This window comes from Phaethon lepturus, unplaced genomic scaffold (genome assembly GCF_000687285.1).
Source record: "Phaethon lepturus isolate BGI_N335 unplaced genomic scaffold, ASM68728v1 scaffold5967, whole genome shotgun sequence".
NCBI classification, from domain to species: Eukaryota; Metazoa; Chordata; class Aves; order Phaethontiformes; family Phaethontidae; genus Phaethon; species Phaethon lepturus.
This window is the reverse complement of record NW_010552414.1, coordinates 19,606-35,146: the sequence shown is the minus strand read 5'-3', so window position 1 is coordinate 35,146 and position 15,541 is coordinate 19,606. Positions and strand designations below refer to the sequence as shown.

Sequence of the window (15,541 nt, the reverse complement as noted above, 5' to 3'; positions counted from 1 at the left end):
GGATGGGTTTTTCTGTAAACAGTTTGAGAACAGTGCTATTTTTCAAATAATAGAAGTAGCAGTTCTGCTCATAGTTTTTATAGCCATGGAAGGACTGGGGATTGTGTGTTCCTGAACATGCTAGTACCGTTGCTGCCTGGTGCCTAATGTCGGTATATATTAGCTACTATACTATACCTCAGTTCAAGGTAACATTTTGACAATAGGCTGGTACTCTTACAATAACTCGCTTGACCATATAGAATCACACAGCAGAGGAATATTTCCTCTTTTTCATCCACTTGGTCTTTATCCTTCCAAAGAGTAAAGAGTAGGATTGTACTACCTTATGCAGCATGACTAAGGAGCGTGCATGCTGTACCACGGTGCAATATTTGCTGCTATATGCTTTCCACATACTTGTGATACCTTATTTTCTTTCATCCTGGTTAGGAAGTTTGAATCAGGATTAAATGAATGAGATGTGAAATTCATGTATTCCAGCAACTTGCTTAAGTTCATTGCGGGGAGAGGGGGGGCAGGAAGCTTTTTCCAAATATTCTTTGGGACAAGGACTAACTTTTTTTCATTAATTTACAGCTTAAATAATAACAAGAGCTTAAGTCTAGGTAGAATTGATTTTTTGTGAGATCAGTGAAGCTAGAATTTCATCTTATGACAGGAGCTAGTAAAAACAGTATTGAACCATTTACTTGGTTATTGGCACTAAAAAATAAAGTCCGCCTTCTTCTGCGATACATTAACTGAATTAATTGCCTGAATTCAGGCAATATGCAAAAAAATTATCCAACATGTATCTAGAAGGGAATATAAAAATGTGTAAGTTGTTTTTATGATGGCATGCTCTGTTTCCAACTTGCAATAAGATATGAAAAATGCTAAAAGACAAACTTTATTTTCCAGAAGTTGGTATAAACAACAAATGAATGGAAACCATAAGCACAGTTCAGAGTGGTATTCTCAGCTTGCAGAAAGGGTAGGAAAGTGGTGGGAAAACTAGTGGGGCTCTAATCCTTTAACCTGTTATGTTCGTGCTATTTGTTGCCTAGAAGTTTCAAGTAACTGTGGAAACTTTCCCATTTTTTCCTTTCCCACTTTCTCCGTTACTAAATAATAATAATAAATAAATGAAAAGTTCTCGCTTGTCAAATGAAAAAAAAGAAAGTTCTTCATTTATTTTTATCCTGTACAGAACAGTCTAAAGATACTACCTACTCAAACTCCATGCTAGATTTCTGACGTTGCAAATAATGGGAAGGTTTGTCTATTCTCCACCCCAGAGGAACTCTCCCTGTAGTGAATTCCTAAGAAAAACTAAATTAAGTGTGTAAATTACTTTGAAGCACTATTTAAGAAAATATCCATCCTAGGTGATCTTTTTAGAAATCATTTTTGAAAACGAATTGGGCATTTATATTTCTTAGAAGTAAAGGAAAATTTTACCCTGGTTCACAGTATGACTCAGTTCCCCATCTGTAGAGAAGGACCAATTCCTTCCCATGGTTTCATTGGTAATTTACATTCTGTTATCATTGCTCTGTTAGTAAGGACTCAGATCATTTGCATAGCTACATTCAACAGTGGTGAAAGTGTTTGGAAGAAAAGTGTAATTTTTCTGAATAAAATGGAGTTTTAAAAAATGTGTTGGATTTGTCTCTGCAGTAGTAACCTTAGAACTGAAGGACCGTTTATGGAAGTGAATGATGATTCAGTCATTTAATACAACAAATCCTGAAGTGTCCATGCAAACCTATGTGTGTACAATTTCAAAGTGAATTCATGTTGACTGTTCACAGAATTCTGATAGTAATATACATGAATGGAATTTTGGCTTCCCTTTCTAAGCAAAATCCATACACAAGACCATACTGTTTGCAGTTTCCAGAGTACTATTCCTAAAAACAGTGCACTGAAAAAGGCATCATATAAGTACAGATTCCACTTTTTGCCCAAAGTTGCAGGCTGTAGTTAGGATTCAGTAAAAATAATAGCTTAGTAGCAAAACATCTTAAGATAAAAATCTGATAGATGGTCTGTATCCACCTACACTTTTATCAAATATTTGGTGCTTAAAGTTGTAATGGTAATTTAATAATAAAAAAGGCTGCAAGGTATATACTTATTATGTGTATCATATGTGACTTTCTGGAAGGTTATGAGATCTGATTCAAGACATTTGAAGTCTATGGAGAGATTTTAGTGGACTTAAGTGAAAAAATAAAAAAGCCTGAAGACTCTATAGAGAGGGTTGTCTTGTCTTACTGTAGCAAATGACAAGCATTAAGATTTCCCATGGTACAGTTCTTGCTCACTTTACCTTCATTTCTCCTCCCAATACACAGCCCTACCACCAATATCACCAACCAATTTGAATGTTAGAGAGAAGAATGTGAGAATAGTGTTGCAAAGTACTTTCTCATAGAAATTGACTGCTAAGAGATTATTCTAAAACGTGAGTTCGTTCTAAGAATAATACTGGCAATTATAAAAATGGGGGGTTTATGTGTAAGCCTTTGAGTAGAAAGCTATCTTTCTGTTACTGTTAACATTTCACTTTGTTTTGCAGCTAGAAAATTTTCTTTCAATTCTATATCAGAGTTTACAATGTAAGAACTTGAAGCTTCCACAGTTCCTTTGAGAGATAATGTGCATTTGTTTGATGTACTGCACTTTTCAATATAAAACCTCAGCTGGGCTTAAAAATGGGATTTTCACCTCTGAAAAGTACATTATAACAGAGTTACCATACAGTGAAAAATGAACATTACAAAAATGAGCTTCCTGTGAATGATAACTTCATATCCAGCCTCTGTAATATAGATGACTTTTTTTGTAATTTCTTTCAGAAAGAATAAAATTTGTACCCCTTAAGAGAAAAGAGAAAAAAATAAAAAGAAGGAAAGAAAGAAAGAAAGAAAGAAAGAAAGACTCCCACAAACCCCCAAATGAGCGAAAGATGAATGGATCCTGCACAGGATCTAATCAGATAACACTAATGCACAGATATTAATGAAGCTGTCAAGCTCTATTCATTGTACTGAAGAACTGAAGTATACATTGACCATTTAACTTTCAACACTGGTGTACTGATTTGTAGTCTGTTGACTTGGTATTCCATTATTGGAATCTGTGCTTTTGTTATAGCAGGAAATAATGAAGGTGTGATCTGAAGGCCAGTTAGATAATGCTCTCTGTATAACAGACATCAATGATAATTAGATAAGAGGGGAAAAAAAGGTCTTTTATAGTCACTTTTTCAGTCATTCATTAGTGTGTGTAGTATGTAATTTCTTCGCCATATTATCTATGAATTGTTGAAACATTTCTACCATTCAAGAAGTCTTGCATACTGATCATACCTTAGAGATTTTGTTTATTTTCCCAGATTATATTCTGCCTCGAAACTTGGTACTGCTGTATTCCCCAGTATAGGATATTCAGTATAGGTGTATTCACCATGTAGGATGAGAGGATGTGTATCTTAAAGGAAAAGACTGAGGACGATGACTGTAGCTTTTGTAGACATTGTCATGCTCCACAGGAGACAGACTTTGCTACAAAGAACTAAAAGAAAAAAACAATTACTGCCCCTATATAACACAATACCATTTGATGTTGTAAAACCCCTTTGCCAATCCATACTTTCCCTCTTCTAAACACCAGCTGTTCCCCAATGTACATGTACGTATGATAGATTTTTGTATTTTTTTACTTTTTTATTTTTCGTTAACAAGGACCTTTACAGCTTTTGAAAACTCTCAGCAACTTTGTGTACCAGAAGATAACTGAGGGAATCCTACGGCAGGATTCATATTGCTGAAAGCAGATGTTTACTTCTTCCAGTATTCCTTTACTAGTGACTGGTGTAAAACAGGCTTTCATAAGTAGACCTGCTGAATTTTGCTACACTCAGAGTAAGCACCATATGGTGATTTTCTCAGATGTAGATGGGTAAGTTAGAGAAGGTGAGACCTGCTCTTAGTAAGCAATCCTGGTTAGTTTTGCATCCTTCTCTATAAGGAAATACCTTTCTAATGAAAGTGGTTTTTGTATATTGCCTACTAGTCTAACACTCTTGTAATCCAGTCAAATAAAGAATGACCTCTTTCTACATTACAAGAATGAGATACGATGATATAAAAGTGTGTGTGATAAAAATTCACATGGAATACATGTTTTTAGGATTTCAGTTATTAAAGTTCTAATTTTGTCTTCTTTGATCAATATAGAAATATGGGAATGTCTTAAATTAATTTAAATAATATTTCTTCATTGTTGTGCTTAGTCTATCCAAATTAAATTTTATATAATTTGTCCAATTACTCCACTACATATTTTTGTACATTCTGACTGAAAATATACTGTTTGCTAAAGGCTTCCTTTTTTTTTTTGTTCAACAAATCTCAGCCTTTTGTCTCTGACATTGAAGTTATAAATTCTTTAGTTCATATGATCCTTTATTGGAAAAAGAGAAGTCTTAAGATATTTGTGTACTTCTCTGTCTTCTCCTTAATTTTGCTGCTCATCTGGTCATATCAGTGGCTTAATTGTTATCCCCGTACAATGTAGTTTCTGAGACATTTTTCATCATCCTAACACCACATTCACCACATTACATTTACATTATGGCTGTGAGGTTTGTTTTCTAGCACACATATTGTACTTTAAATATAAAATCAAAACTAAAATTAGAAACAATTAAACATGCTTTAGTAATAAATACTGACCAGTTGCATACAGTATTAACGACCAGTATCTAGACAACTTTTCTTTTATGGCATAGCTGTTCTTGGAGAGCTGTGGATGCTACAGCTCAGATTCAGTGCAAGAAGTAAGCACTTGCCTAACATGAGGAACACATGTATACCCATTCAAAGAAGCCTTTTGCTGGCACATAGAGTTTATAATAAAGTTCAGTGTCTTTCTGAGTATGATGTCTTGCAATTCATTCTTCATTTTAAAATCTAGACTGTTTACAGCTGTATTGTAACATCAGCATAATCACTGACTTTAAGATGCTCCTTAGGGATTTATCCCACTGTAACTTGATGGAAAATTTGGACCCTTGCATTTGTAGGTCAACAGATGTGTGTTTCACCTCTGCTGCTCCTCTAAGTGAGTACAGGAATGTTTTTCAGATGCTGTCAGATTATTTTGCAAGAACATTTCAGATCCCTATGATGTATTTAGAATCAGAACTGCAGAGAACCCTTTTTAATCTGTTTTATACACTTGGAATTATAGTTTGGAAAGATAGCTGAGTAACCAGACTGCAGTTTTAGAAATACGTGGGTCTTTTGTTGCTGTTCTTAATGATTAAGCTTGGAATTGTAAAGAAAAGGTTAGCTAGGCATTTGGTGCAAGCTGACAAACTAAGACTATAGATACAGGGTAAATGGTGCTAATATTAACATGATATTTTCTTTCAATAATTGCCTGTAAGGTAAGATGCATTTTTGCCACCAAATTAATTTTCTTTACGGGACTGTCCTCCAGATCACAGATATCCCATTAGTTGTGGAAGGTAACTTTTAATTCTAATGTAGTATTTATTGCAAAAGAAACTATACTCTCATCAAAGAAAATTAAAACAGTATGAAGTTGGAAAAAAATAATGTGCATTTTTTTGTAATAGGAAAAACAATCTCCAGGCTACATCTCAATACAAAATATTGTCATATAAACAATGTAGTTTAACCAATTAATACATTTTTTACAGAAATTTATATCGAGCTTGGAGTAATAATTGATTAGTTTTTGAATTCATCCAATTTGAAAGCCATGCAAAAAAACCCCCCCCACAATTTTCTGAATGAGTTTTTTTCACCAGTGAATATTATATTGAGTTCTTATGTCCGGATGACATGGCACACTGTATTTGACATTACCTTGACTAAAATATGAATAAGACAAAAACAAGTATTCATTCACAATGATGAAATAATGGAAGAGGGGAATTTAGTCCTCACAGAAGTCACAGGAAGTTTTGCCATTATTTAGGGAATTCTTGTTTCATTCACAGAATAGAACTACCTTTACCATTAAAATCATTGAGGAATATTCACTAGTGAGACACTACAAGCAGTATTTTGAGAAAACTAAAAAGTGAGGCATCAACTATGCTCTGCCAATCAAAAGTGCTGATTGGATCTAAATGGCAAAGTTCATTTTGTACTTACTTACAGTTGTAAGTGAAACAGTTTTGCAGCAACATCACTGGATAATAAAACTTCCAAATAACTTTACAGGAGCTGGATTTTGAAGCTAAGACAAGCTATACCCTGCGGATAGAAGCAGCCAATATGCATGTTGACCCTCGCTTCCTAAGCCTGGGACCCTTCAGTGACATGACAACGGTGAAGATCATTGTAGAAGATGTTGATGAGCCACCTGTGTTTACTTCACGTTTGTACTCCATGGTGGTGTCTGAAGCAGCAAAGGTCGGCACTATCATTGGAACTGTAGCAGCCCATGATCCAGATGCCTCAAATAGTCCTGTCAGGTAATTATAACATTTCTTAATTGTTTATTTATTTAGCCTTTGTAGTGAAATTGTTAATTTTGTTGTGGGAGGGTCTTTGGTTGCACTGAAAGCGATTAGTTAGCTTTTTTCCCTTGCAGAGGGAGACTGTGATATTCACAGTTTGCATATTTTGACTTTTATACTCCTGAACTACAGAACCTTTGTAAAAATAAAATATTTAAATCTCTGTAAAACAAAGAAAATAAGGTAAGGTAAACTAAGCTCAGGTATAATTTCAGAATTCCAAAGAAAAAAACCTCAACATATTACTCACATTTATTTCTCTCTAAGTTTAGGAAGAGTCTATTATTATCTATAACAAGTTATGTTCTCTTAAATCAACTGGGACCAAAAAAATGTATATATAATATACATATATATGTGTCTGTGCATAATGATTCATATTCTGCGTGCACTATGCAAAAGAATGTAATAGCACATAGACTCTTGCATGTTAAACCAGAGCTGAGGTTGCACAGAAAGAAAAAAAAAAAAATAGAAAAAACTTTACATGAGAGAAACGGATAGGACAAGACGTGTCCTGTTCTAGTCAGGATAGTAAAGGCAATACTATTTTGGCTTTTGTAAATTCTGCTGCAGCCAAATATCTTCCATTCAAATTGGAAGAGGTATGAACACTGGAGAGCCATGAAAACTGTCAAAGGTCTCTTCCTTTGTCTTCAGGGTGTGAAGAACCTGCAAGTCTTCCACAATCTAATATCTAGGATCATAAAGAAACCATAAGAAACCCCAAAGTATCGATCTTATGTTTGCCTGCATCTAAGATCAAAGCTCAAGGACTAACCTCCTAAGTTAAACCAGTAATGAGTTACTTGTTACTTTTCTTATGCAGAGTAGTAATATTAATTGTCAAAGGAACATGCAAAGGATCTAAATACTTCTGACTCAGGAATTTTGTGAACTTAAACATCTGCAGGAGGAGGAACGTACACACAATTAAAAGTTAGTACTAAGTTTCGTTTGTTATTATTGTTCATTTAGGGCATGCATAGAAAAGAACTTAACAGGTACAAAACTTATTTGGATGTCACCTCTTTTGGTGATGTTAAATTTTTACTTTCATGCACTGAAGATGAACTTGTGACTCCAGTGTAGCTCTGTAATTTATAAAGCAGCAATCTGAAGTTGTAAAAATAAAGCATATGTTTCAGTCCTAGAGGTGATGTGTTTTCTCTCTCTCTTTCATTATGTATTTGCAACATATTCAAAATAGCTGATTCCTATAATGTATAAACAAGTCCTAGATGGATGATTGGCAGGGATTTACTTGTGAAATTTATCTTCACTGAGCTCTTTCTTTGCTGTGGCAGTGTTTTCTGGCACTGATGTTAGCATCTGGTGTATAATATCTGGTTTAGCAGAATCATGTAGAGTAGGATTAAATCCAGTTCCATAAATGCCGTCCACGCTCAGAATGTTTTTGACTCCTGTGTAAACATAAGGATGAGTTTATTGGCTTTGATCTGGTTGATTTTTACAATTCCAACATAAAAAATAGTTATATCACCAGCTTAACTAACAGCTTGAAGATTTCTTCTCCTTCAAACTTGTTTGGAATTTGAGAGGGAGGAAAAAGAGAAATAGTGATGGCTTATCTACATGTCTGCAAACCTGCTGTATATATTGTTGGGGGTACTGACAGATCATATAATTTAAAGCTGTCCTGCATCTGCTATGATGTACATCAGAGCCAGATTCACCTAAAATTGGAATGTGTTTAGGAGGATTAATGTATAATACTTTTCATGATCTATTTAAGAAGTTTAAATTATTAATCTATAAGTAAGTATTTCAAATTCCAAACATAGGATTATATTGATATTGATTAAAGATTAGATTCAGAATTTGGAAAATGTTGAAATTACAAGATCAGATACAATTAAAACCTTGACAATGCTGCGGGGAGCAGGGGGAAGTAATAAATAGTTTGAAAATAAGAGGTTATCTTGTATGGACCTGAGAACTATTTGTGTTTGAACTAGCTTAAATAAAGACTTTAAAACTCCTGCAGCTCAAAGATTTTAAAGTATTAATGGCTGTAAGGAATTAAAGGATTAGAAGTATTTAAAATAAGTTTTTTAAAATTTGAATATGGATACAACACTTGTAAATTAGTTACAGGAAACTGCTTGCCTCCACTGCATAGAGTTGATTTTTCTTCTTGTTTCATAAGAATATCTTGTCCATTTTATATAACTGGTTTGATCTCCCTCCTTCCTTCTTCCTTCCTTTCTTTCCTTCATTCATTTTTCCTCCCTCCTTCCCTCCCGCCTTTCCTTTCTCCTTTTTATTGCTTTCTTGCATTCTTTTCCTTTTTCTGTCTTTCTCTCCTTCCTTCCTTCCTTCCTTCCTTCCTTCCTTCCTTATTTTTTTAAGAAAGGTCTCTGGCTTTTCAATTTGCATAGTGATAGTGTTAATAATTGGGAAATCTAAGGGCTGGCAGGAGGTCGAATCCCAGCTACAGGGCCTGCTAAGACTGACTACATAGCAGAGGTGACAGCCATAGTCTCGTGGGGAAGCTTGCCAGCCACAGAACAGCTGAAGAGCACTGCTCACCAAATAAACAGTGCTAGCATGAAATTAAGTAAAATTAATACAGTTAACATAAAATGGGGAAAAAATAATGAAAGGGGGAGAGCCTTAATCCATGAAAACTGCCGTTACTGTTGTTACAATTCTTTACCCCATTCTCTCTCTCCCTGTGACATAATACGGTGAAACAATTCTAATTATGTAACAAGTCTCTGCACTAAGATTTTGTAGCTAAGAGGTATAGATAAAAACATTGTAATGTAGCATAGGAGCTGGTACATTACAACACAGAACAAACAAGTAGTGCCATAAGGTCTTCATACCTGGGAAGTCCCCTTTTTTAACTATCTTCCATAATTCTTTCCTTCCATGTTGTTCAAAGAGTTTGGTTGATGTTATATCAATAATCTAAAATATCATCAGTGTGATAGTAATTGTAATGATCACACTTGGTCTGATTTGGCGATTTTAATTCATCCTGAGTATAGAGAAGTGCTCTGGAGTCCATACTTGATCTAAATGAGAGTGCAAGAATCGGACCCAATATTAAACCGAATGTCAAGAATATTCCAGCTGTAAATCTAAATCTGCCTAATCAACTATCCCTTTCTCTCAAAAGGGTTATAAGCAAAACACCCACAGGCATTTTGACCTTTTCCCTTCTGCTATTTTCTGTTTGTTAAGGAGCTCATTTCCCCTTTCTAAAACAAATGCGGAGGTAAAAGATGTATTAAGCCAAAGAGTTAAGGGCATGATCCTGTGTTTGTTTAATGAAAGTAAAGCACCAGGAGCTGTCAGTGATAACATGTAATCCCTTGACCTACCCTGCATCATCTTTCTTTTTTTCCCTGCCCCTGCTGCTCTGGGTGACTCAGGGGCTCTGCTGCTGCCGATAGAAAGCTCTGTGCTCAGACCGTCAGCCCCCATGGGAGCAGTGCCCAGCTGGTACAGCCATGTAGCAAACCTCCAACTTGCCTTCTCCTTAGCTGGGGTTCAGGAGGATGCTATTCCATGAATAAATGAAAGTTTGCCTTACAGCAGAGAGAAAGAAAGGAGCGGGTAATACCTATAACCTCACTTAAGAGGGCACTATGGGAACAGAGCCCATCACTGTCAGCACGGGGCTCTGTGTAACTCTTTTGTACACAGCTTTGCTTCTCTGAACACCCTGGAGAAACTGGACAAAACAAAGCCTAAAGTGAAGAAACAGTGGAAACCTTTTCTCTCTAATAAGAAATCAATGAAACATTTTTAGAAGATGTAATTGAACATAAACCAAAAGTTTTCTTTCATCCTTCACCTAGGTACTCAATAGATCGAAACACAGACCTGGAGAGGTATTTCAATATTGATGCCAACAGTGGAGTCATTACAACTGCCAAATCTTTGGACAGGGAAACGAATGCTGTTCATAATATCACAGTTTTGGCTATGGAGAGTCGTAAGTAACAATTTAAAGATTTTACTGGCTGTTTATGTGTAAAGGTTCAGGCTTCATTGTGATCAGCTGCATTGAAAGAAATTATGACACTTTCAAACCATGGCCGATAAAAATAACTTCCTACTCAATGTAAAAGAAACCTATGTGATAAAAATTAAGAAATGAAACAGATTATTTGCTCTTTCCTTTGTCTCACACCTTGTGTAGTTTCTCGACTTCAGAAAAACAATTACAAAGAAAGATGAAATACATTAAGTCAGCAGTCTCAGACCAAGTATCATTAGCAGAAAAGTGATACAGAGCATAGGGCAGTGCAGTTAGCCCATCTTAGTGATGCACTCAGAGTTGGCTGCTGTTGGCCAACCACAGCATTCTTAAAAGGCATGAAGGAAAGGGGATGCGAATGCTTGTGTGCTTTCACTTTCCTGACTCTAAGGTAAGGCTGTAGAGGGTATTTTGTACTTGGTATCTCTTCTGGTGTAAGATGAAAAGTGTTGAAGAATCAAACTCTTTAAGCACGTACAAGGATTTTGTTAATACAGGTTTAAACTTGTTCAGTTCTGAATACATTCTGTGAAAGAATATATATATTTGCTTTTATATTAAAAGAATTTATTTCTTCAAATTTCATCCTTGTTACTACTCTGTTTGGCTGTGGTGATAATAAAAGAGTTATCAATTCTCTGACCACCTATTTTAAAAATACTGACCTCTTGCTTTCGGTGAGGTTAACTTAATGTTTAGCCTGAAAGCTAACATTTATCATTTAGTGCCTGTATGAATTTATTTTGTATTCTCAGGAGTAGAATTTTGTCTAAGAGGCCAGCATGGAAACCAAAAACTGGGTAGTAACAAAACTGACAAGCTAGCTAATAGGCATACCTGATACAACTGAGAGTCTTGGACCACAAATAATAACTTACAGTGCTTTAATTTATGTTCATGGCCTTCTTGGTTTTCAAGAAGCTAAGATCAGCAGAGGAAAAAGTTGGTTTCAAAATTGTTTACTACCCTGGTATTTCACATGTGGAATAAAAAGCTAAAACAAAGCACTTTGATCTACATTTGGATGCATTGCTTTAAATGCTTATAATACTTACTAAAATGTGGTTGCAATACCCTATAAAAAGATAGATACATATTTGAGGGTTTGTACAGTTTTTCATTCTGCCCTGCTCTATCACTAATATCACCACCCGTGGTAAAAAAAAAAAAAAGCAATCTCTCTTTTCTAGCTTCCAAAATAGAGGTGTTATATAGCAAAATAAGTATAACACACGCTGATATCCTTTATGCTTAGTCCAAAAATATCTACTGTTTAAGATTAAATGGTGACATTGGACCCTACACAGATTCATTTTTTAACTAGAGATGTACATCTGTTAAAGAATGCAATTCATGTTTGAGGTAACAGTGTTGAAATACTTAATTGTCTGTATACTACAAATACTTTGGAATTTGCTTGGGAATACAGCTTCCTCTTTTTTTCTGTTATACATAGCTGATGGAATTCCGGTTTTAACTTCTTAATATCTTGATCTATCTGGATTGCAATAAAAAATTATTTAACCTGTAGTAACCATGTTATTGCCAATATGAATTATGCTTTTCTGACTAGCTATACCCCTTGGTGATGGTTTTACATCATCTTGCTCTTATCCTTCCATATGATGTGATTCAGCACTGTGATTAGTAAGTTAAATTTTCAGTTCATCCCTGAAAGTAAAATCTTAGTTTAATTGAAGCAGCTTCGAAACATAAACATTGTTTCCACTAAGTCCAGAAGACCAAGCCGAGAGCTTCCTTTGTCTTTCTAGTAGGGATTGCAATTGATTTGATATGTACATGCAAAAGAAGAATGCAAATGAAAAATGTACTAACCGAAAGAATAACTTGCAAGGACCTCTTGATTGTTTTGTTGTCTTCTTTTCCTATAGAGAATCCAGCACAGATTGGGAGAGGCTATGTAGCCATCACTATTCTTGACATAAATGACAATGCCCCTGAGTTTGCCATGGAGTACGAGACAACTGTCTGTGAAAATGCTCAGCCTGGTCAGGTACGTCTTGATAGGTTTTTTATGTTTATTGTTATCAGATAGGCAGACATTCCTTATCAAAGCCTTCCAGCTTTAATATAAAATATAATCAGCTTATGGCAGCAAAAATAACACTTTGATGTGCAGCACAAGCAAATATTAATCAAACCCTAACATCTCCACTGTACCTCTGAAGAGAAAGACTCAGGTGTAAAAAATTACTTGTTGAAGGTTCTGTTAAAATATCTGGTTTTCTTACTGATGTAACTGACACATTTTGCTAAACTCACCTTATTGTGAATAATATTAAGAATGTGTACTTCTTCCTAATTTTGCTGGGAAGTGGGAAGTCATAACATGGAGGTTATTCTGAGTCTAAAGGCCTAGTATTCCTGAAGTGAGCACACGCTTTCATTTGTCTTCGGAAGTGTGGGCCATAAGGCCACAATTTCACAAGGGAGATGTATTCCTACCATATTCCTCAGTGGTTTTTACATCCCCAACCATTTTCCAAGTAGTCCTAGACCTAACTAAAAGTATCTGGTGTTGTTTATCCTTCGTGTCTCTCATATTTGGTCTTTTCCTCTCTACTTTGTAAGACCTCAGAAAATACATATGTTTTCTCATTCTCTCTTCTCTTTCCCTGAATACTAGTAGATGTTTCACCTACATAGATCCCACATATTCCCTGGGACGCTTTGCATTTCTGTGCCTTCTCCCAGACTATTGTGCTTCCTGTGGCAGATGTTTATTGCACATTTCAAAATCACAGCATAATTTAAATCCTTAACAGAAAAACACTATGATTATTAGAGAAATATAGAACATGAGTGCTCTTTCGGGAGCACCTGTTTGTTTTCCTGTGATCTAGTCAGAACTGTTAGCTCTGACTATTCATTCTTTTTGTATTTTAAGCAATGATGACACTTTTTAGAGACAGATTTTGTCAGCATTTTAGAAAATATAGTTGGAAAAATAATAATAAAAAAGAAAACCCATAAAATATTAATAGACTTATGACTTGGCTTTTTCTTTTTCATGATAATAAAAAAGTACATTAATTAAAATGGTCAAAAGCATAATCTTCTCCTTGCAAAAGTTTACAATTTTGATTGCAGCTACTGACAAGTACATTAAGGGCCGTCCAGAAAGATGCACTTCTTCCACTGCTATGCGCTTTATATTCCAAGCCTTGGTGAATGGCAGGACCTAACATTCTCAGAGACCTTGCAGATCATTGCTTTTAACCAATAAAGTTGATACAGGGAAGGTAAAGAGTTGAGCCACATTTTAGTTTTAATAGTGTCTGTACAAGTTCAGGAGATTAGAAAACCAAAAAGCAATATGAGCAGGACTCAAGACAGGGTTGATACTTTCGTAGGTAATAGAAGAGTTATACAATGTACATGTATTTATGCTTCTTACCATTCCAAACAATGAAACTCCCATGTATCTCTAAACAGGTCATCCAGAAAATCAGTGCAATTGATAAAGATGACCCACCAAATGGCCATCAGTTCTACTTCAGTTTAACAGCAGAGGCAGCAAATAATCACAATTTTACACTGCAGGACAACAAAGGTAAGGACATTTTGTTTGGGTAAATATTCACCATTAACACCTTTCATTTTGAATATGACCTACATAAACTTCTATTCTGGTAAGGACATAAATTAAAGTACAATCAGCCTGCAAAATAATTTTATCTGTAGATTATTTGTCAAGGGACAATAATCTTCTCCTGTTTGAATCATTTAAAGTCTTGAGCCAAACAGAGCAGCTTCAAATCTTTTTCTTTTTTTTTTCTGAAGTCACTCTTCTCACATTTTTCCTTGTATTTATAGGCTTTTATCTAAATTAGATTTTACCTTGGGGCAATGACTGAAAAATGTCCAGGAATTCATGTTTTATTATTATAACTCAGGGCATAAAAAATGAGTGCACGGTAAATCAAGAGGGGTGTTTTGTGAGAAAAACCTATCTTTTCAGTAAGTATACCACCTACTGAAGAATGCTTTTGATAATGGAAACTGCCTACAATATTTACACAGACTTCTTATGACTATTTCCCTAAAGACTTATGCAAAGACTCCCATTGACATCACATTTCTATTAGTTAAAATATCTGAGAACATGCTTCTAATTAGTGTTCTCATTAGTTGCATTGCATAGTATGGCAGCTGGGCATGTATCAGTCAGTTTAGCTATTAGCGGAAGCAAATAGAACCTAACAGGCACTCTGTTACTCTTGCATTGTTCTTTTGTGGATCGTACTAAACCAGAGCTACAAAGTCATCCTTATTAATAAAATAAGAAAGACAGACATATGGGGGGCTAAAGGACTCTGTACAGACAGACTTTGAACAACATTCACTAAGTATAACATGTGACCTAATAAAGTTCTCTCACACAGCTATTTATTGCCTTACTCTGCATGTAGTTACTGACATGCTTAATTTTCTTCATATGAGCAGCTTGCAGTTAGAAACTAAAGACTATAATAGTAATAATGACCAAATAATAAAAATGCACTAGAATAAGACTCTAATCAGAAATCTGATATCATTGCAAGTACTGTAAAATATTTAATAAAAAGACAGGCCCTCTTCCAAAGAACTTATAATTTGAAAAAAGTAATAATAGATTTCTTCATTGCCAGTAAAATCAATGGAGTTACAAGACACAGCAATGGGGGCTTCTTTTAAAGATATTTAATTTTATGCATATCTCATATGATGCTGTATCAAGAAGTGATTGTATACTTTGTCAGATGGGTCATAATAGATGACACAGTACAGTAACTCTACAGGACTATTGATACATCTGTTTATAAATATCTAGATAAGTAGATTGATGGATAGACAGACCGACCAACCTTTTCTATACATTCTAGGAGATGTAGCTCCTTACTTCTCAGGAGCTGTGTACCTGTATTGAACACAGTGAATTTTGCACATATTTTCTGGAACACGTGGACTTTTTAATA

At 35.1% G+C, this 15,541-nt stretch overlaps 1 protein-coding gene across 1 annotated transcript in view; it reads left to right on the top strand.

Moving 5' to 3' along the window:
* Positions 1–15,541, top strand: part of CDH7 (cadherin 7, type 2) — a 40,142-nt gene that overhangs the window by 14,257 nt on the left and 10,344 nt on the right. The window contains exons 5-8 of the mRNA XM_010291197.1: positions 6,249–6,502; positions 10,381–10,517; positions 12,455–12,576; positions 14,019–14,136. Of these exons, the coding sequence (XP_010289499.1) occupies positions 6,249–6,502; positions 10,381–10,517; positions 12,455–12,576; positions 14,019–14,136 (631 nt within the window). The remainder of the gene's footprint in view (positions 1–6,248; positions 6,503–10,380; positions 10,518–12,454; positions 12,577–14,018; positions 14,137–15,541) is intronic.